At 39.2% G+C, this 23,112-nt stretch overlaps 1 protein-coding gene across 3 annotated transcripts in view; it reads right to left on the reverse strand.

The window, feature by feature from the left end:
- The window catches only part of SLC4A4 (solute carrier family 4 member 4), a 347,003-nt gene that overhangs the window by 90,382 nt on the left and 233,509 nt on the right, over positions 1-23,112 (reverse strand). For all 3 annotated transcript variants that reach the window (XM_057546346.1, XM_057546345.1, XM_007193578.3), the window contains exons 8-12: positions 18,634-18,791; positions 11,900-11,987; positions 9,177-9,331; positions 8,429-8,542; positions 6,275-6,449 (exon numbers count right to left, since the gene is read on the reverse strand). In XM_057546346.1, coding sequence (XP_057402329.1) covers positions 6,275-6,449; positions 8,429-8,542; positions 9,177-9,331; positions 11,900-11,987; positions 18,634-18,791 — 690 coding nt within the window. The remainder of the gene's footprint in view (positions 1-6,274; positions 6,450-8,428; positions 8,543-9,176; positions 9,332-11,899; positions 11,988-18,633; positions 18,792-23,112) is intronic.

A 23,112-nucleotide genomic window follows, 5' to 3' on the forward strand; every position in this document is an offset into this window, starting at 1 on the left:
TCTTCACTTAGTCTTCCCTCTAGACTGTTCTCAGTCATTCACAATCAACAATGTCGATTTAAGTTAAAGCACTTTTCTGCGTTCCATAAAGCTCAGAAGAACAACTTTTAAACAACACAAAGACTTGCCATAAAGCATCAAAAAACTGTTCCTTGTATCAGTATCTTACCCATAGACTAAGCTATCCATAAATATTTGTTAAATCAACATTTAACAATTTAAAGGATCTAAATGAATAGGACAACCAAGAGTAGAAATGTAATGCAATGAGTTCGCATGCATGGTCACAGAGAGTTTAGTTGTGAAAAAGACATGTTTTTAGGATAGTGAAGATAAAAGCCCTTGTTTACTTGACAGTATGGCAAGGGGAACAGAGGATTATTACAGTGGGACTTACTGAAAAGGACAGTTAAGAGAATTGCACAGTTCTCAGACCTCAGAAAGCCTATGCTCTAGTCCTTTGTCTTTAACTCTAAGAACAGGAAACAGTTTCAAGCCAGGGCTATATCTCAGACAAATATAAGGTCAACTCTTGGCAAAGTAGTTCAGTTACTCCCAGAAGCCCAGGCTAAACTGTAATTGCCCACACTTAGCAAGGAATCCATGCATACCCACGCTGGAAGACTCAGTCCTCTCAGAGAAGCATGATGGCCCAAATGTATGTGGAAAGTTGAAGAATACATACAGTTATCTATGTTACCATTATAATTTGATTATATTTGGAGCCACTGTAGCCTCAACTGTTTTATTTTGAACACAGTTCCATGGGAAATGATCCATGTGGCTCCCAAAATCTGCTTCTAAAGAGGTGTGTGTACATGTATATACACAAACACACACATATAATGTGTGATACATATATCATTACATATATATGTATGTAATGATTACATATATGTATGATTATTAAATATATATAACTTTTATTATAATATATAATTAAATATATAATATACAAATATAACTCAGAATATATGTGTGCATACTAATTACATATATATGCATATATATAATATATATACTTCTGCTCTGAAATCAATGCTTAAATGTAAATCCCTGTCTCTGAGCAGGCAAGACCTCCTGAACAGAAGTTGGCAGAAGAGTTTGCTTAAACAACACCAGTGCAGTGACTCATTTGTGTTTTCACAACATGCTTCTACCCAGCACCCATGTCTATTTGTGGCCTCAAAATAAAGGCTATGTGAACCATCTCTGAGCTGCCTGCCTTTAAAAGCAAGGACACAGTTCTCAGTTGACTCATTTGAGCTGCCCGTGCTTTTCAGAATAACCCACTGCCACATTTATGAAGGCATGTGATATAATTTAAGATTATTTCAGGCTGTGCCAATGCTTTTCTGCTTAGCCTTGACCTAGTCTTTAGAAAGTCAAATTCACCCCCCCTAATTAAGCCCACTACAAACCATTACTGGTATCTCTGGGGGGTATAAAAAAGATTGCTTTATCAACACTCTAGATTGTAAATACCATCAGAATCAACACTCTAGATTGTAAATACCATCAGAATAGGGACTCTTACCTATTTTGGTCATGTTATCTGTATCCCCAGCACTTAAAATAGTGTCTGGCACATGGTAGACACTCAATAAATATTTGCAAAGGAATGAACCAACCTCTGCCTTAGACCTGTGAAATAATAACCTGGGTCTCAGCACCAAATCCACAAAATATTTTGTTGTCCTGGTGTCCAAGTCAAGAAGACATCTACCGCCAGAGCATCCAAACCTCTGTACGTGTTATACAGATGGCCAACAGTCCCATGAAAAGATGTTCAACAACACTAATTACTAGAGAAATGCAAATCAAAACTACAATGGGGTACCACCTCACACTGGTCAGAATGGCCATCATTAAAAAGTCTACAAATAAAAAATGCTGGAGAGGACATGGAGAACAGGGAATGCTCCTACACTGTTAGTAGGAATGTAAATCGGTGCAGCCGCTATGGAAAACAGTTTGCAAGTTCCTCAGAAAACTAAAAATAGAGTTGACATATGATCCAGCAATCCCACTCCTGGGCATATATTCAGAGAAAACTATAATTCAAAAAGATACCTGCACCCCAATGTTCACAGCAGCACTATTTACAATAGCCAAGGCATGAAAGCAACCTAAATGTCCATGGACAGATGAATGGATAAAGAAGATGTGGTATATATACACAATAGAATACTACTCAGCCATAAAAAAGAATGAAACAACACCATTTTCAGCAACATGGATGGACCTAGAGATTATCATACAAAGTGAAGTAAGTCAGAAAGAGAAAGACAAATACCATATAATATCACTTATATCTGGAATCTAAAATATGACACAAATGAACTTGTTTACAAAACAGAAACAGACTTGTGGTTACTGAAGGGGGGTAGGGTGGGAGAGGAATAAATTAGGAGTTTGGAACTAGCAGATACAAACCACTATATGTAAAATAAACAAGGACTTACTGTATAGCACAGGGAACTATATTCAATATCCTATAATAAACCATAATGGAAAAGAATATGAAAAATTTATATACATATATAAAACTGAATCACTGAATCACTTTGCTCTACACCAGAAACTAAAACAACATTGTAAATCAACTATACTTCCATAAAAAAACAAGACAATGGGGCTTCCCTGGTGGCGCAGTGGTTGAGAATCTGCCTGCCAATGCAGGGGACACGGGTTCGAGCCCTGGTCTGGGAAGATCCCACATGCCGCGGAGCAACTGGGCCCGTGAGCCACAACTACTGAGCCTGAGCATCTGGAGCCTCTGCTCCGCAACAAGGGAGGCTGCAATAGTGAGAGGCCCGCGCGCCGCGATGAAGAGTGGCCCCCACTTGCCGCAACTGGAGAAAGCCCTAGCACAGAAACGAAGACCCAACACAGCCAAAAATAAAAATAAAAAAAAAAAAAAAAAAAAAACACCTCTGTATGTTAAAGTACACACCCTTTCAGTTTTGAGATACCCTTCAACATATTAAATTCACTTTATTCCCTGGTCTTCAAAATAGATAAAACCAACAGATATACCAATCTAAGTCATCTACCATTGCAGGAAAACCTAATTTGATGACTATAGGTAAAATTTTTCCACATTTAAATACTAGGATATGTAAAATTACTATGTAACTATTGAGTTAGGTATGTGTGCACACACTAGTCAATTTATATTTATATATATTATTTTAGATCTATAAACTCAGTACTTGGATCTATGAAACCCATTTACTAATAGCATTATTCCACCCATAAGAAATTGATAATAGAGTACTCAGTTCAACAAATATCTATTAACGATCATTAATGTTTTATCCCTGTTTTTCAGTGTTTCTGCCACCCACTAAATACCAAATTGCAGCATTTCATCAATGTATTTCTTAAAGAAAAAAGTCTTCAGAAATGAGAGGAAAATATGTCCATCACTATTTTCATTCAGAGAAACTTTCAAAATAATGAATTCACAGCTTCAGTGAAACTATCAATGGAAGTTACAAAATCTATTAATAAAATGACCAAACTATGTCTGGCAAATTGTCCTCATAGGTTTGAATTAGATACTTTGAATTAAGTCAACTCCCAGGAGTAACATCCAGCCAATGGTCATTTTAATGGACATCTTGACACACTGAAAGCATTTATATTTCTCCTAAAATCTTCAGAACCCAGAAAACAGCTTACTACACCAGCAACGCCTTTCCCATAACACTTATCACAGAGGAAAAACCCACAGTAACTATATATGTTACACAACAGAATCCTTTACTTTACAGAACTCACTCATACGGAAATTAATTCACCAGGAGGGATCACCAATAGACTTTAATAGATTTCTTCCTGTCTCAGATGCAGTGTTTTAAAGCTAAGTCTTATGAAATTGAAAAGGAGCTCAATTCAGTTTTAAAAGGTGATAAACTAACACATAAGAAGTGTCATACTGCCTCTATCTCAATGAGAACATCTTTGAAAAAAAAACGTGTTGAAAAATTATCTTCACAAAAACTCTCTCTATATTCTGAAAGACAGAAGGAGGTTTTGTTCTTGCCGCCCTCTCAAAATCACATCTTTCTTTGATTTTCTTAACGTGCGGCTGCCTGTATTATCTTCTTCATGCTGGCCTCAGGGTGCTTCCCCAGTGCTTTCTTTTCCACTTGTTCTCTTGAATGATGTGCTTTAGTTATCATTATGCTCTCATTTAGATGAAGAATAGCTGCCCTATTTGAATACAGATCAGATTTTATAAAAAATACCATTACTGACAACACTGTTACAATTTAATTTATTCATTCTTGTCTTATGAATGAGGAAAGGAAGGGGGAAACACCCTCTTCATATACTTCATCTCTGTGTCCTACCACGCTTGGTTTCGATTCCCCATGCCTGGGGAATGTGCTTTCTGGCCAGAACAATGTAATTTTTTTATATATATATATTTTTAATTAATTAATTAATTTATTTATTTATTTATGGCTGTGTTGGGTCTTCGTTTCTGTGCGAGGGCTTTCTCTAGTTGCGGCAAGTGGCGGCCACTCTTCATCGCAGTGCGCGGGCCTCTCACTATCATGGCCTCTCTTGTTGCGGAGCACGGGCTCCAGATGCGCAGGCTCAGTAGTTGTGGCTCACGGGCCCAGTTGCTCCGTGGCATGTGGGATCTTCCCAGACCAGGGTTCGAACCCGTGTCCCCTGAATTGGCAGGCAGATTCTCAACCACTGAGCCACCAGGGAAGCCCAACAATGTAATTTTTAAAATGTTAATCAGTTGCCAATATTTAAGAATCACCAGATTTCACGTAAGAAATCGAATTTTCAACCTCTCTTTGAAAATCAGAAAATGAAGGAATCCTGAGTGCACATTCACATGGGAACAAGCAAAGCCAAGTGGCAACTGCCCCCTTCCAATGGAGCAGGAGCTCTTAGGAGTCATCACAGTGCCCAGCTGGGACAAAGCCCAAGCCAGCCCTAGGAAAAGTCATGTGGGGAGCCCTCAGTCCCCAACTACCAGACATCCCAGCCTAGGCACAAGTCATGTGAGTAAAGAAGCCCTCAGGCAACTCCAACCTCAGCTGCCATCTCACATACAAGTCTACGAAGACCAAAGAGAACCATCCAGCTGAGTCCATCAACCACCAAAACCATGAGAGAGAATAATAAAATGGTTGTTTGAAGCCTTGGATTTAGGGGTAACATGTTTTGCAGCAATAGATAAAGGCTAAAAGATAAAAGCTCTCTTAACAGACGAATTACAATTGTTTAAAGTAATGTCTCCCTTTTTGCTTGGGTCAACATAGATGTCATAGAGTGTCTCCATCTTAATTTTGTGTTTAAGCAGAAATCTAAAACATGAATGTGCCCAGGGGAGAAAACAGAAGTAGAAGAAAAGCAATCCTTTGGAATCAGCTGTATTTTTTTTAAAAAATAAGCTGGCTGGCAGCACTTATGAATGTCACATAGGTTAAACAGTAATAAGTAGTAACGTAGAAGGACAGAGTTTGAAAAGGGCTTGAATCTGGCTGTTTTCAGCCTCACTCACTACTCACTCAGCACCTAGCACAATACCTATTTTTCCCTAATGACTGGATCAACTAAGAGTAGTTTTGTACATATTTTTCTGATTATGGGAATTTAAAATATCTTCTCTATAGCTAAAGCTTCAGCTATTATTGATACAAAAGGAGGGTGAATGCCACCTGCAAAGTAACCAACACATTGTGGTTTATACAAAATAAGTTAAGCTAGAGTCCTACACAGCTTAACGAGAGGCAGATTCAGGAATAGGAAAATCAACACCTAGCTTTTATTCCTTAAAGCTGAGCTCTACCGATAGAGATGCAAATCCTATCTTGAGCAAATCACTCAATTGCTTGCTCACATGAAAAAGGAAGCTTACCAGGCATTCCCCAAAACTTGATATATCATCAAGTTTAATAGTATGGTCCACACATTCAAGGTAATAGAAGATCTTAACCTTATACCCAGCACAAAACTAAAGCAGCTGATATGCTTTTGCCCAAACAGAATTGTGTATCCTCATTTCCTTCCCTTCTTTTCCCCACTTGTGACTCAAGCCAGATTTCATCATGCTATTTTTGTAATTACTAAAATGCTGGAAATACAGCAGCAGGCCAGAAGCAAAGTAAAATGCAGCATCTAGCAAAAGAAAGAAAATCATGCTGAGTAACTGAAAGGCCATCTGCTTCTAGCTGAGCTGTAGGGGTGAGGAAGGCAATCTGGGCTGTACTATTTGTGTCTTCCCCCAAACCAAACCCACCTGCATGTTGTCAGTGGCATCCCCAAGCAGTCCTCCAAAAGTGATAGCGTTAGTTACTGTTGCCAGATAAATGAAGAGAATTGCTGAAAGAGCCTGAATATTTAAAGCATCATAAAAATCACTGGCAAAAAATGGTGCTTTCCTCTTTATGTCCTTAATTAGTCCACCACAGAACCTGCATAGGGAGAAAGCAAACACGTGACAACATAAAATAAATTACCAGCAAATTAACCAAGAGATAACTTAGAGATAATTTAACCACAAAGAATTTGTATTTAAAGTGTTTGAATTAGAAAATACTCTTCAACCACTTAAGATAAAACCAGAAGACTGTGAAGAATAAATCTTCTTCTATCTGTCTCTTTTTTGGTCACCAGATTAGGCGTCACATTCCCTAAAGACTAGACAATTGGTCTTTAGACGAGAATGAACTGTGTAGATGAATTAAATTTCTCACTGTCTGAAGAAAAACATCCAAACATGTGAGCAGATCATATAAGGCCCTTTATAATCTTGTCATAGCTTCCTTTCCAGCCTCATTCATTCATTCACTCATTCATTCATTCCACAAATGTTTATTGGGCATCTGTGACATGCCCAGCACTATTCTGGGTGCTGGAAAAACAGCAGTGAACACAGGAAAAAAATACCCACCCTCATGGAGTTACTTTCTGCATGGGGGAAACAAAATAAGTAAAATGCATGGTGCTAAAACATCAAAGAAAAAATTAAGTGGGGAAGCAGGTTATTAAGTGCTACAGTGCTGTGGCTGAAATTTAGACTGGCCAGATCAGGCCTCCCAAGCAACTGACTTTGGGGTGAGGATTGGAAGGAATTAAGGAAGGAAGCCATGCAGGTGTGTCATGGAAGAGCGTCCCAAGCTGAGACCTATCACATTCATCAGCAAGTCAGCTGACTTGTGCATCTGTCAACTCAACCCCCCCGCCCCCCCCCCACCCCGGAACCAAACCTCGCTCAGTTTTTCCCATGCTGTGCCTTCGGTCTACGATGCCCTCCCTCAGAGCTCAACAGCCCTCTGAAGTCTTGACCCTCCATTCATAGTTCAGATATTCACTAGGGGCTATCACATTTTCTCAGGATTGCCTGTCTATCTTAGCTGCACTCAGTGCCCTGCTTCAGTTTTCTTGGTACGCACAGGGCTGTGCATGGTACCAGGCATGCTGCAGACATGCAATACATTTAGGGAAGGTAAAATATGGAAGAAGGAAATTACAGTCTGATTAAATTAAAAAGTTAAATCCCGAAAATTATATCTGTAAAAAAGGAAAAGGATATTCCTAATGGAAATAGTTTGTAAAGAACTAGTCAGAAAAAAAAAAATGGGGGCAAGAGAAGGTTCTACTCTATTCTTTACGATGGAAGAGGAGAGAAATAACGTCCTCTTAATTTGGGAGAGAAACCCAAGTGGGTCGTCAGGGGAAGAAAATAATGTAATTTCATTCAGATTCAACTGCATATTAAAATGACTTGCTTTTGTGTTTTCAAAAAATCTGCAGTGTTTTTAAAAAGCCATATCTTCATAAATGAGTATCCTACTTAAAACTGTAGTTAACCCAAAATGAAATGGAGAACCTAACCATGAAGGAAATCCTAATGTAAAGAGATTTAACCAAAGCGATCTGGGAAACCTGAATTCCCCACTGCAGGCCCAGGAGATGGTAGCCTGGGAGTTACTCATTTCTATAACATGTTACCCACTTCTGAGTAAATGTACCAGGGAGAGAGGGAATCAGGAAAGCCAAGTGGGGAAGACTGGCACAATACTCAGTCTTCCTGCAACACCCACCCACGAGCTCTCTTTCTAACACCCCTCACTCATGGTAATACCTAATACCTTTCTCCCATCACAAAAACTCCCTACTTCTGCTTTATTTTGCCCCATAAAACCAGATCCACATTTCGTTATTTGCTCATTGTTTGTCTCCTACCACTATGAGGTAAGACCCATAAGGAAAGGGGTTTTTCTTTCATTCACTGCTGCATCCCAAGTGCCTGTGACTAACAGACCATAAATGTGTGCTGGCTGACCAAACAAACGTACAAACAGGTGAATAACATGCTGATAGAAAGATGAAGGTAAATTCAGATCGGAAGAGAACCTCATCATGAACGACAGACGAATCCACAAGTTACCTTCCAGTGCGCTGTAATTCCTCACAATCCGCATGTCCTCCTCCTCCGTGGCCTCCATCATGGGGCGTATCCCCGTTCATCTGAACATTTTCTCCACCTGAGTACATATTCTTTCTAAGCAAGACAACAGAGCCCAAGAAAAGATTAGTTTATGTCATTCACCTGTCTCTTAGCTGGGTCGTGCACTAGCTAATAAAGAGATGGACCGAAAACCCTTTGGGAGAAAGATAATTATTTCCGGCTGCCATCCTAACAAACAACTTTTGAAGTGTTCTGTGGAGAGCCAAGACAAATGAGTGGATGAACAGAAAGTTGAATAACTTGTATGTTGTATAAGAGGGAAATTGTTTCACCTGGAAAAACACAGATTTCTAAAAAATGGCTTCTCCTCAATTATCTCATCCAATTTCTTAACCTCTTAAATCTACAGGGAGTCATCTTCAGTAAACGAATCTTTCCACATGTACAAGGAGTCCCCGAAACAACCCGAAAGAATCTCTACAATGTATTCCAATATCATAATCTGAGATCTCTAATTTGTAATCACTAAAGAATATCACAACATATAATATTCATTTTATAGTGTCAACGAAATGTCAAACCAAGGCACATGTGTGATTCATTTGAGATAATACGTCAAGTTGAATGGAAACCTGAAAATCTCAGGGCGGTTGGCTGAACCTCTTTCCTTTTCTAAACACAACCTCCTTCTCAAGGATGAAAACTCCCAGTGGCCTGAAAATCTTACCTTTTGTCAGATGATGGAAGACTCTTAGGGGGCTCTATCCTGATCGCTGGATCCCATTCCCCGGGGGGAAGGACAATGACTTCATCTAGGAACTCGTCAATGCCAGCAATCAGGTCCTGCCTATCTTTCGCTTTATAAGCGATGTCATGGAACACCTAAAGAATAAAAAGAGATGTGCTGATCCAACAAGAGAGCTCTCCACATGCCTCACATCATGTAGAGCCTGAAGAATGCAATCCATAATCCACTTTAACATTACTATAACCATAGCCTCATATTTGCTATTGTTCAGCTTACCCCAAAATATTTTGGTATTCAGATTATGAACCCAAAGAATATAGGTAGAGGTATGAGAAAACAGCTGTGTTTCTTTTATATGATTTTTTCTATCAATACCATAAAACAACATTGCCTTTCATCTCCCACTAGTATGTACCATTACTGATATAGTTGCGATGGAAGCCAGATGAAAATGGTGTAGAGAAATATACTGAAGATCATTCCCCAAAATAAAAACTACTGTGCCAAACCAATGCTTATAATTCAAGAAGGGTAAGTTCAAGCTGATTGTTAAGACTGAGTTAAGACTCAGACACTGCAGCTCTCAAACACACAAATAATGTGTGTTAAAGCAAAGGGCTTTAAGTAGGTGATCATCTGTCTATGTTTTAGCAAGGCAATAACTAAACCATCCAAGGCAGCAAATGTTCTATGTCTTTTATGCAAATACCCAAAGAAGGAGCTTCCAGATGTCCATAATCCTGTTTGTCAATCGCTCCATTCCTCTAACCTGGTTGATGATCTGAAAGTCCTTTACACATAACCTAAGACTTTCATACCTCGTTAAGTCAAATTCTTTAGTCTCCAGGAGAGAAGATGGCCCTTATTCGATACCCTTACCTATTCTTTTTTTTTTTTTTTTTTTTTTTAAAGGATTTTCTTATTTATTTATTTATTTATTTATTTATTTATTTTTGGCTGTGTTGGGTCTTCGGTTCGTGCGAGGGCTTTCTCCAGTTGCGGCAAGCGGGGGCCACTCTTCATCGCGGTGCGGGGACCGCTCTTCATCGCGGTGCGCGGGCCTTTCTCTATCGCGGCCCCTCCCGTCGCGGGGCACAGGCTCCAGACGCGCAGGCTCAGCAATTGTGGCTCACGGGCCCAGCTGCTCCGTGGCATGTGGGATCTTCCCAGACCAGGGCTCGAACCCGTGTCCCCTGCATTAGCAGGCAGATTCTCAACCACTGCGCCACCAGGGAAGCCCCCCTTACCTATTCTTAAAGATCGCTACTAAGTCTCTTCTCCTCAATTAGAATTTTTAAAAGCTATCAAACAAATAACACCAATGGTCTGGGGGTTGTGGGGTTGAGGGGAGGGCAATACAAAGTGCCAGCATATCATCTGTAGTGGACACAATTGGCCACAGCCTTATTTTCTCTTGCTACTTCCCTTAGTAGAGGCCAGAAAGTCGGTCACTTTCCCAGCCTACCCTGACGATAAGGATGGGCAACTCTGACCCATGAGATTAAAAAAGAAGGGGGGTGGGGGGTAGCTTTCGAATACCTGTTAAAAGAGACAGACACAGCTAACACTTCCCTTCCTCCTTCCTCCTGCCTTGCATACAGATGACGTGACTGGAGTTGATGGTAGTAGCCATCTTAAGACCACAAAGCAAGAGCCTTGGCACTTGATTTATCATTAAGCAGTTAAATTAAACCAACTCCAGCAACCACCTACCTCCAAGTTTCCTCATATGTGAACAAAATAAACCCTAAATTGTTTAAGTCACAATAAGTCAAATTTTCTGTCATTTGCAGCCTAAAGCATTTCTAATTGATACATCTTAGGAGGAATCATTTTTTTAAAGAAATCATAAATATGCAAAAATAAAGAACCCACTGAGATGCTTAGTTGCCTCAAGGGGAAAAAAACAGCATTGCTATTCATCAATGCTCCCAGATTAAGTAACCATCTGGTAATCACCAAATAGAACTGCCATAGCTAAATGCTCTATTCTCCACTTAACACATGGAGAAGCTAACATACCAAGCAATGAAGCAAAAACAAAACATTCGGGAAAATAGTAAGCTACAAAGACGCAAAAGCAGAAATTAGTGATCCTATATTCTCATAGTATTTCTCCTCCTATGAGACCAGTTTGGAGTTTCGTCATGTCTACAATGTGTGTAATGACATTCAAGCTATTAGGAGAGTATGGTCATAATTCCAACGTACTAGACGCTCTGCAGTAACAGTTACTAATGTATTTTAGTATATGTATCATTCTTTCCCACAAGATAAGAAAACCACAAAAACAGGTACTTGCTGATACCTAAGGGAAAAAATGCATTACCCATTTTATTATGCATTATTTTATAGAACCCATCATTTCTGAAACAATACAGTATATGGACACTTGAGTTTCCAGAATTAATATATTAAACATTTTAAGAGATTAAGTTAATACAGTGTCTTGAACCTTTTCAATAATATTTAACATACCTCGGTTTAGAGGAAGAAAGGAAAATATGACTTATTCTAACATAAAATTTATTTTTTGAAAACTATCAAATGCAGATGTCAGCTCATTTGCATGAACGACTGTTCCTCATGTTTTAAGAAGGTTGGTAACTAAAAAATTCTAACTGAATAAATTGTGACAGCCAACTCACTGTATGAAAACACAAGTAGGACATTCACAGATCACCATCTTCCCGATTCCCTACCTCGTCAGACATCAAGGTGGCAATGGCTCTGCCAATCTCATGGTAGGACTTGGCTTTCCCCTTAGGACCTAAGAGAATGAACAAGAACCTAATGGAAGAGGAAAGAAGCAAAGGCTATAACACACATTTCATCAAACTCAGTACACATAACACTGAGACACATCTACCCTAATTCATAAAACGGTTAGGTCTAGAATTCATCTTTAAAACAAAGGTAATATTCTTGCTAATATGAAAGATACTCTTTCACACTGTTGTGAAACACAAACTGTTTTTCATTTATTTGGAAGCAAGGGAGAATTTAGCATGGAAACCTGAGAAGCTTCTTCACACAGAAGGAAAGGTTCACTTTATGAGTCATTCAATCTTTCTTTTCTAAACTTTCTTCTCTCTCCCTTTCTTCTGACTCTCAGAATCTTTGGAGAAAACCCATTAAGCACAATAACGAGAAAGACTTAGTACATCTTCAGATTTCTCTGACTTTTCTTTACCCAATATGGGTGATGACAAATGATCCTCTCCATATTTTTAAGAAATATTTCTACTCAGAAGTGGCTGGGAGTCAGCAAAAACCAAGTCTTCTACAAGTAAGCCACATGCTGACAGCCAAAGTAAAGAAAGAAAAATATGAGAGAAATTCAAAATAAAGCACCATGCACAGTTAAAATTCTTTCGTGGGCGTCAACAAGTTTCTTTTCCAAACTTGTTTTCTGGATAATGCACAAAGCACTGTTCCATAGTAAGCAGGTCCTGAAACTTGCAATAATGAGCTTATCTCCACTTAAGTTCACCCCTTATCATGTTGGAAGGAAGCCCTCACTGATCATAAGGGCAAAGATGCATGTCTCAACTGGGGAGTAGGAAACCCGGTAAGTAAATGAATTTAAAAACGTAGACAAAAGGCAACACTAGATAAATCCCTTCCTTGCTTATTTATGATCATGTCTTACCTAACATGGAGATAATGAGGACAATAAAAATGATCATATCCTATGTTTGCACAGCTTTTTAAAGCCTGCAAAGCATTTCACATTCACACATCATTTAAACTCCTACTAGCCTCTGCAATAAGGACAGGTATCTTATTTCCATTTAATGGTGAAGAAACCTAGGTTCAAGGAAGTTATGGATGAGCCCAAAGACTGTCCCTAATAAATGACAGAGTAGATAGATAGGACTTCTTACCTCCTGTTTTTTTCAGCACACGGTTCTGCTTAATAATACCTGCCCAACCTATATACCAGAGTTGTGACTTCACAGAGAAAAGCTATCCAACTATGACTTCCATAGGTCACTCTGGGGAAAGATGTTGTGGATACTTAGCTGAAGACAAGAAACCTTCAGTAAGATTTTATGGGACCAGGAATAGCTTAGGACTTTTCTTAGTAAAATTTTATTTTTTACTAATTTATTCATATACCTCACTTTAAATAAGAAAGGACTGATAGTAAGCACTCTTCAAGGTATTAGGGTCTGTTCCCAAATGCCCCTGAAGAGGTAGTTCCTTTTTTCATCATAAAATTCAATCCAAAGAGTGAAGAAAAAAAAACCAAATTGAGAATGTAAGAAGGTAAATCTGGAAGTCTGAATACCCATATTTTATACCAGAATAACCATAAAACCATTCAGTATTTATTTGCTTAGAAACCGGTTCTGGAGTGGAGCGGTACACTCGCTTTCAAGTGTTATCACAGTAGAAGAAATAGCAAAAGCAATCAGCAGGCGCGAAAGTCTGTTCAAGTATGAAGGAAGTCATTATTAGAATTGGATTTTAGTTCTTCTAACTAGAACTTTTCTTCTTTTGAAGCTGGACCTAATTTATATACCACTACCTACAGTATTATAAAGTGTTTTTTTATGGACAGTACAATGCATTTTTCTGAAGGGACGGATCACTGATTTGAGTGCAACACCCGAAAAAAATATTTAACCACTACAGTAAAATATAAATCTCATTAAGAAACACCTACAGTGCTGGTCACATGTCTCAATCCTATTTACCTGTCTACCAAGGGCCAGCTGTCAGGCAGGACAATAAGCCCATAGTTTTAGGCAGAAGAAGGCAGATGTGGTGCAGTAAGAGAAAATACATAACACCTGGATGCTTTACTAAATACATTTTTAGATAATGGATTTCCTTTGCTCGTCATTTTTTATTATTTCAATGTATCTAAATACTAGTGTCTAAGTAATACGTAACATCTAAAACCTTTCCAGAACCACTCTCTACCTCTTCCTACCTCTCCCTAGTATCTCTATCATGATTATTTTACATTTAGAAATATACATTATAGAAATGCACATTTATCAACTGACACATAAATTAATGATCAGGTTGACTAAATGGCAACAAAGCCAAAATAGTGTCTTGTTAGAAAGTAAGGAAGATACTCTCAGTCATTAACAGTCCCCAAATAAAAACTTTGGCAGACAATGGGCAACTAGTCCAAGAATTGATAGAATAATGGATCCTCTAACTTAAATACTATAAGATGAGGGCATACATTTTCTACAGGTTTTTACTCTGCTCCTTACTAAATAGTACCAAAGAATGAATGGCAGTAATAGACCAGTGGTGACCATACCATTTATTATAGCAATAAACCCAGCATATGAGAGCTATAGTGTTTTACTAACCTAGATACAAAGGCACAATTCCCCTTTCCTGGGTAATGTGATTTTTATTTTTAAAAAATTATATATATATATATATATATATATATATATATATATATATATGTATATTCTTTAATGGAAATCATCAAGTGCCAAATAGAAATAAAATATTACATATCAGTTAAAATTTTCACATTACTCCAGGCAGGAACCATTCAGTAAATCCATCTCCTTAAAATGATATAGAGAGGAAATCTGGACATCGACAAGTAGCAGGAAACATCACCTCAGGTCAAGAATTTCATCTGTAGGAAAGCAGACCCTTAAGAAGCCTCTAATTTGAACTGCACTGTTGAAATGGGGATGAGAGATCTGGGAAAACTAACAACACAGAACACAAGTCACCAAGTTGAAGTTCCAACTGCACTGTTGAAATGGGGATGAGAGATCTGGGAAAACTAACAACACAGAACACAAGTCACCAAGTTGAAGTTCCCTCTGCCTGAAACATGTTCTCTCCTCTTTAACCCTCAAAGAAGCAAAAGCTGTTACAACTTTTATGATAGAAGTACCTCTTGCCAGACTCAGATTTTATAATGTACTGAAAACTTCTTTCATGACTCAAGCTGTTTTTTGTCAACGGACAGATGTTATTTTTAACCAGAAGCTTTTTTTCTTTATTAACAAATTAAAGTAAACATCACATTTGTGTGGCTGAAAGGGCACACCCCCTGTTGATGGCCTGGGGGAAATAATTTATGTTGCTGAGTTGTTTTTATTCACTCATAACTAGAAACAAGTCATAGTTAGAATTTTTAATAGTGCCTGGTTGTCTCGAGAATCTTCATGCGGGCCTTCTACTCTTATGCGCTCGCTTTTCCACACAACTAATTGTGCTTGGGGAGGGTGTCTCTAGCATTCTCCACAACAAAAATCAGTACCAGATGATCTTTGTCGAGAACCACTGGGCTATACTCACATTCACAAAATAATTATAGGCAGAAACAGAGCATAATATCAGAAAAAGAGCCAGCCTTCCTAAACCACTCAATCTTTTCAGAGAGGATGTGCACCCCCATCCTTCCTGACATATCACAGCTATTTCTAAAATAAACTCAGTATGTACCAGTCCTTTACTCCCTTCTTTCAAAACAACAGTGAATCAAGTAACCCAGTACTCATATTTAGTGGCTTTGGAAAAATGTGGCTAAACTGTACCTTCCACAATAAATTCATGAGGACCACAAGCCCACCGTACCAACCATATTACAGTGAGCAACTGGAAGGTTGTTACACAAGACAGAACTGAACTAGCAGGACCTCCATCCCAATTCCTCTAATACAATTTTTTACAGTTTTGACAATTAGGCACGAACAACTGCTTTTAGGCAGATCGTTATTCATAACATAAACTATATATTTACTTACAGTGATATAAAGGGGTAATAAGCATTCTAATTTTTTAGAGGGCTAGAGCTCCCTGAATAACTATTTGCCTTTGATGTGAAAATCAAGGTCAGAAAAGGACAAACTGATCAGGAACTCTGATTATTCTTCATGGGAAAATGCTCAAGTATTTTATTCCAATCCATTCTGGGTATCTCCTTACATTTTCCCTAAAAGCCTGGCCTCAGAGTCAGAAGTCTGCACTGGTAGTGAATCATCCCTGTGCCTCCACCTCTCAACTATAAAATGGGAATTATGTTCATCTCCATGTGGCCCCTATATATGACCGAGTGGCAGCCTCTATGGACAGATGTAAGATGATAGCAAGCAAAGTGTCTGCAAGATGCTAAGAAAATCATAAACATATCCTACCAAGTCACCAGAGATCAAAAGACAGAGTTTATTTGCTTTCACATGGATGGCAAGAAGGGCCCCTAAGTGGAGAACATCTGCCCAGTTGGGAGGAGTCCAGCTGCAACAGAAAGCTGAAATAGATCAAGCCAAGAGCAGGGCAGATAGAGAAACCTGTGAACTCTACACAAAAGGAGCAGCTACCGCCACACTTCCTAAAAGATGCACGGTAGTAATACTGTTTATGATAAATAGTAATAATAATAATAATAAGCAAAAGAGCCTAACATTCCTCCACCTTCAGAAGGAAAAATGACCGTTGTTACAAGATGTGCACAGACACACACTTCTCAGGTCTCCCTGCAGGACAACAGGGTGGCATGCGTGTTAAAGCACATGGCTGAGTGCAGAGACATCCTTCACAATGACTACCACACTCCTTGTGGGATTTCCTTTATTGGATTTCACAGGATGCAGCCATTGTAAATGGCCCCATATTACTCATACACAAAAAAGCTAATGAGACTCCCTACTCAGTGATTACAGCTTGCCCTGGTTCGGAGGACAGCAAAATGGATAAGACTATTTCCTGGAAAAATGTTAACATGCTAGGATATATTATTCAGATTATTACCCTGAAACAGCTTTACGACATTATTGAATTACATTCCCTTGAATTGCCTGGGCTCCTTTTTTCTGTTCAAATGATGCTGGGTTGTACCTCTAGACTAGTACCACCCTCCAGTAACAGAAGAAAATGAACCAGACAGGAGCAGAAGATTAGAGGGACACAAAAATAGTCATGACTTGCTACTCAATGAACTTGTAATATTGTTAAACAAAAAGCCTTTTAAAATATTTTTTATTTGTAGCTTCTAGAGAAAAATAATAATAAAAAAATGAAAAAGCAAGAGAAATTTAACACTTCTGGGCACACGTTTTTTTCTTTCAAGCTCCAGTAAAGTTAGTCCAAAGAGACAAAAATAAAACCATAGGGACACACAAGCTGGACTTCGGCCACGATCTGAGTCAGCTAGCTGTTCGCCAGGTGATTGCTCAGATAGAACTGCAAGGCTCTGCTGGAATGTTTTCAATCAAAAAGCTAAGTTACAGAAAACACAAATCATGATAATCCCATTAATTGAATATAATCATCGCCTTTCCTCTGCTATTTGTCCAATGACTGCTTATATTATTCCTATATTGTAATATGACAAGTATTATTCCTATTTTAAGTGTCTAAGAAATATAACAATGGAGTAAAAATGCCTGTATGATAAGAATGGCCTGTAATCTATAAATTGGGAGGCCATAAGGAAATGTTCTCCTAATTTGCCTCCTAAGTTGGCTCAGAACAAACCTTGACCCCCTTGTCTTGTTGGTTGATCACACTCAGATCCTCTGAGGTCACTGAGCATTCACAGCCCTTCCTGCTCATGTGGGAAACCTAAAGAAAAGTCCCCTGGGACCCACAAAAGGCACCCCCCCCAAAAAAAAAGGTCCTATTTATATGATAATTTTCTAATGTCAACCTGAAGATTATAAACTTCTCTTTAAACTCTTCTTAAGCAGAAGTTTAAGTGAAGCATTAACTTCTATTCACCTATTGCACTTCGGAAGTCAAGCTTCCTAACTCCTCTACTGGGCTCAGTTACAGAAGGAAATAAAAGAGGATGACTTCTAAAGTATTGTGCAGGGTAATGAGTACATGATTGTAGTAACAGTAATATGCTTCCTCTTAAAATTTTATGAGTCATAACATATAACAGTAAAGTGTGCAAATGATTTTTACATATGTGTATATATATATAATATACATATAGACACGTCTATATATCTACATATAGACATGTCTATATATATAATGTGCATATGTATGTATGTATGTACCCACTACCAATTTTCTAATAAAACAGAGAGCAAATGAAAGCAACTCTGACCTTTGAATCATTCACCATCTCTATGATCTTAGAGAAGTTACTTAAACTTTCAAACTCAGTTTCTTCATCTATAAAATCCACATACTTATAGTTTATACTTTAAAAAATCATTATGAGGATTAAATAGACTAATCCATAAGAAACTGTTCTGTAGCCCAATGAATTATTATAATTGTTATTATTATTATTACTACTGTACAAGTGCCAAGTCATCTGACAGCACGAAAATCAGACTGAACCATTATTTCGGGTTAAACCATTCCAATATGCTTGCTTTGGATGTACCCTCATCCTCTTGGTTCTCTAGCCTGAGGGAGAGGATAGGTGATAGGTGTCCCTATCACCACACTGTGGACCCCCGCGGGTCAGGGAGCAGCTTACCTTGTGGGCACAGGGACCTCAGTCAGGGCACCCAGCATGACGGCCTGCTGCAGCCGAACAAAGGCAATGAAGGGAGAATCTAAGAAGTTGACCTCGCCAACAAGCACGTTGGAGGCTTCGGCATCACGTGGCAGTTTTTTCATGAACTTATTCTTCAGCTGCATGGGAAGAGCCGAGAAAACACAACTTATTTCCAGAGAAGGGAACTCAAAGAATTTCCTTTATATGAGTCTACACGCAACAGGTAAGCCCTAGCTAGCTATTCTTCTATTATGTTTAACCGTTCTATCATAATAAACATTTCTCTGTACTTTGAATTCAAAAGTATTGAGAGTATAGTCACATGGTTTACATGAGAGTATAGTCACATGGTTTACATGAGGGTATAGTCACATGGTTTACACTGTTTTAACAATATTTACATATATATCAATTCATTTACTTATTCACTCAATAAACATGAGTTGAAGAGTCTCCTAGGAGCCAGGAGCTGATCTAAGCCTTAGGGATAAGGGATGCGTCAACTAATTACATGTCCTCCTTGAGCTCATATTCCAGCAGGGGAGAAGTAAAATATGATTTAAAGTAGTGATGAGTGCTGAGAAGGAAAAATAAAACACGTAAGAGGGTACTGCTTTAGGCACGGAGGTCAGGGAAGGCCTCTGAAGAGATACATTTGACAATGGAGTGAGGGGACAAGCCAAGCAAAGATCTGGGCAAAGAACATTGTAGGCAAAGAGAACAGCAAGTGCAAAGCCTCTGAGACAGGCAAGAGCTTGGCAGTTAGGGGAACAGTAAGTATGTAAGTGTGGTGGGAGCTGAAGGAGCAAAGGAGAGAAAATGGCAGCAAATGAAGTTGCAGAGGTTAGGGGGGACCAGGTGGTAAGGAAATGAAGGCCACAGAAAGAAGTTTTGGATGTCTTAGACGGAACTTACCTACTAAAAGTCCAAGTGGAAATGTGGAGTAGAAAGACGTAAATTCAGGAGATACTACCATGTAAGCAGTATTTAAGACCATGGGATAGGATGACACAACCTCGGGTGTGAGTGTAGAGAAGAGGGAGAAGATCAAAACCCCGGGCTACTCTACCTTTTATGGGAACGGGAGGGGATATCAGCAGAAGACATTGAAAAAGAGCAGCCGGTGAGGTAGGGAGAGAACCAGGACTTCATCAACTGTCGGGTGAAGAAAGGGCTCAATAAGGAAAGGGTAACAGCTGCTGAGTCAAAGCCTGCTGAAAGTTCACATAAGATGAGAACTAAGAAGGAACCAATGAATGTGGCAAGGTGGAAGGGCTGGGTGATCCTGACAAGAGCTGTTACAGTGGACACCAGGCTACCCAGTAAAGAATGAGAGGTGAAGAAGCAGAGACAGGGAGTGGAGAGAATTATTTTGAGAAATGTTGCTGCCAAGAAAAGCCAAGAATTAAGGAGGTAGGTGAAGGAAGGCATAAAACAGGGGATTTTTTAAAATGGGAACTATGATAACACTTCGGAGTGTGCATGCGGATGATCTAGTAGAGACAGATTATTGCTATAGGAGAGAGGGGATAAATGCAGAAGCAGCTCAAGCGACCGTGAACTACTGAGAAGAGACAATGTCCACAGCACAGGTAGAGGGATTAACTTCAGGTGGAACACAGAGAGCTCATCAATCCCAGCTAGGGAAGGCAGGGTGCAGATGGGGGTGACCTGAGAAGTTTGTGGCGTGAAGATGAGGGCTTCTGAGGACTTACATTTTTGCAGTGAAATATGAGTGATCTGACGGTGAGGGGGAGGAGGAGGAGGGATGTACATGGGAGCTTGAGGAGAAAGGTAAAGGGGTAAAGTGGTTTTCTTGGAGAGTAAACGTTGCTTAACAGTCACTTTGAAAAGTTATCTTGTAGCTGTTATTCGTTTCTTTCCCCTCCTCCCCAGCTCCCACTTAGAATAGGATTGTTCAAGCACCCTTCAGTGAGTGGGAAACATCTCCCAAAAGCTCAAGGAGAATATCTCAACAATCATAAAAGGATGGAGATAAGAATTTTGCAGGACCTTATGAAAGACACAGACTTCTGGGATACACTTATCATCAATATGAATGTCTCTCCCCTCAAGTCAAAAGTTAACAGGGAACTTTTTTTGCCATGGATTATTGCTGATATGGAAGTGGGAGACATGGCCCAATTTTCCCCAGTAATGAAAAATTATATTAACATTTAATTTTCAATTTCCATTTAAAGAGTTCTTAATTAGGGAAAATAAGTGCCATGAAAATTAATTCCCCCAAACTATCACCCTCAGTAGCATTTTTATGAGATTCTTTCATTTGGTACTTCATACAAGAAGAAAGCTGGGAGTCAAAAAAAAAAAAAAAAAAAGGAAGTTGGGGTAATAATTTAGTGGAAACCAAAAAGAAAAAAAAAAGCAAAGGCAAGATATATATTTTTAGATGTCAGAAACATGACTACTTCTAGCAGTAAAAGACTTTTCCAAAGTTTACACCATTAATCCTTCAAAAAATACTAATATTTCAAAAAAATCTGTTTACGTTCTACAGATATGAAAAGAGCAGCCACAGGAATGGTCTAAAAACATCAAATTGCCAGAATTGTTATTATAGCCTAAGAAAGTTACAGTAATGAATTGTTCTCTGTAACACAGAGTAGAGTGTGGGGTACAGTCAAGTGACCCAAACGCATAACAAACTATCACTGCAAGAGTAATCTTCTTCCACCTCTTTCCAGAGAGAGCTCCCATTACCAACACAGTGCAAGAAGCTCTATAATAATCCAGTTCTCTCCAGCACTCTTTGCTCTAGTTAGGCAAGCAATCTGATCATAATCTCCTTCTGTTTTATGTACTTAGACTCCCATACTTAGGATCAAAAACTGTCCTTTCCTCATTTCTACCTTTTCTAAACCTTCAGAACTCAGAACAAGCCTTTCTACTACCTCAGCGCTCCTCCTTGGGAATTCCAGAAGCACTCATTTCTGAATCGCACGTTTGCCAAAGGTGAAGTCTTTCCCCTGAGCTTCTTGAGGGTTAGGAGAGTTTATCCCCCGTGGTACTAAGCACTTACTTTGCACATAATTCAGCTGTAATAAATATTTTGAATGGCAGGAATGAACTCTGTAGCACTAAAAATCAGACCACAAGACCATCAAATGCCCAGGAAAGTTAGAGAGGTTTTAGAGGCTCATTCTAGAACATACTAACTATGTCTGGATCTGCTATCACTAAGCAACTACCAGACCCACAACACACAGAGAATATTCCACAGTCAACTATTTTCTTCCACAAAACGCTTTACTAGGACTATGGTACCTTTACTGAGATGACTGTACCATCTTGGAAAATAAGAAGTATATTTTTACAGCTAAAGGAACTGTATTCTATGTGCTCTGAAGAGAAGTAGTTATAAAGATATGTTCCTTTAGATCAGCATACCTCAAAATGTGTTTGTGGAATACTAGTGTTCTTGGACAAACTAATAGCTATTCTAAAATAGAAATGGGTGGCACCTTAGGCGCCCCAGAACTTAGTCCTTTGATGGCTCTTTTCTTTCTACACACACTCCCTGGGTGATCTCAATCAAGTCCCATGCCTTTAAATACCATCTACATACTGATGACTCACAAATGTATATCTTCAGCCAGGAACTCTTCCCTGAACTCCAGTCCTATAACATCTCTACTTGGATGTCTAATAAGCATTGCAAAGTTCACAAATCCAAAACTGAGCCCCCTAAGAGTCCCCTCAAACTAGCTCTTCCTGGAGTCTTCCTCCTCTGGTTAATGGCAGCTCCATTCTTCCACTGCTCAGGCCCAAACCTTGCTGTCATCCCCACACCTCCTCCTCTCACAGCCCATGTCCATCTTATCAGCAAATCCTGTTGGATTTATATTCAACGTATATCCAGAATCCAACCATTTCTCACCATCTTCACTGCCACCACCCTGGTCCACATTACGAGCATCTCTCTCCTGGGTTATGGCACTGGTCTCCCGGCTGGATTATCTGCTTCCGCCCTTGCCCCCCAGTCTGTTCTCCAAAGCAGCCAGAGCAATCAAATCAGGAGTCAGATAAAACCCTCTGTTGGCCGCATTTCACTGGGAGGCAAGACAATGTCTTTATGACAAGCTGCAACCCCAGCATCATCTGGCTCCCCGTCAGTTCCCTGACCTCCTTTCCTACTGTCTTTTCCCAGTCTTCTCCTGACCCCCCACTCTAGCCTCCAAGTCCTCCCTAAAACTCGGCAGGCACACTCTTACCTCAGGGCCTTTACACCTGCTGTTGCCTCTGAATGGAATGTCTGCAGGGCTTCCTCCCTCATTTCCTTCAGATCTTTACTTAAGTCACTTTCTCATCAGTAAGAATTTCCCTGGCCACATTAGTTAAAATTTCAACCTCCCTCTCCCCACAGATTCTTCTTACTCCTCCTTCCTGCCTCATTTTTTAGTTCTTTGTATTATAGTCAAACATGTTGCATGTTTTACT

The sequence above is a fragment of the Balaenoptera acutorostrata genome, chromosome 5 (assembly GCF_949987535.1).
Source record: "Balaenoptera acutorostrata chromosome 5, mBalAcu1.1, whole genome shotgun sequence".
In the NCBI taxonomy this organism is placed as follows: Eukaryota; Metazoa; Chordata; class Mammalia; order Artiodactyla; family Balaenopteridae; genus Balaenoptera; species Balaenoptera acutorostrata.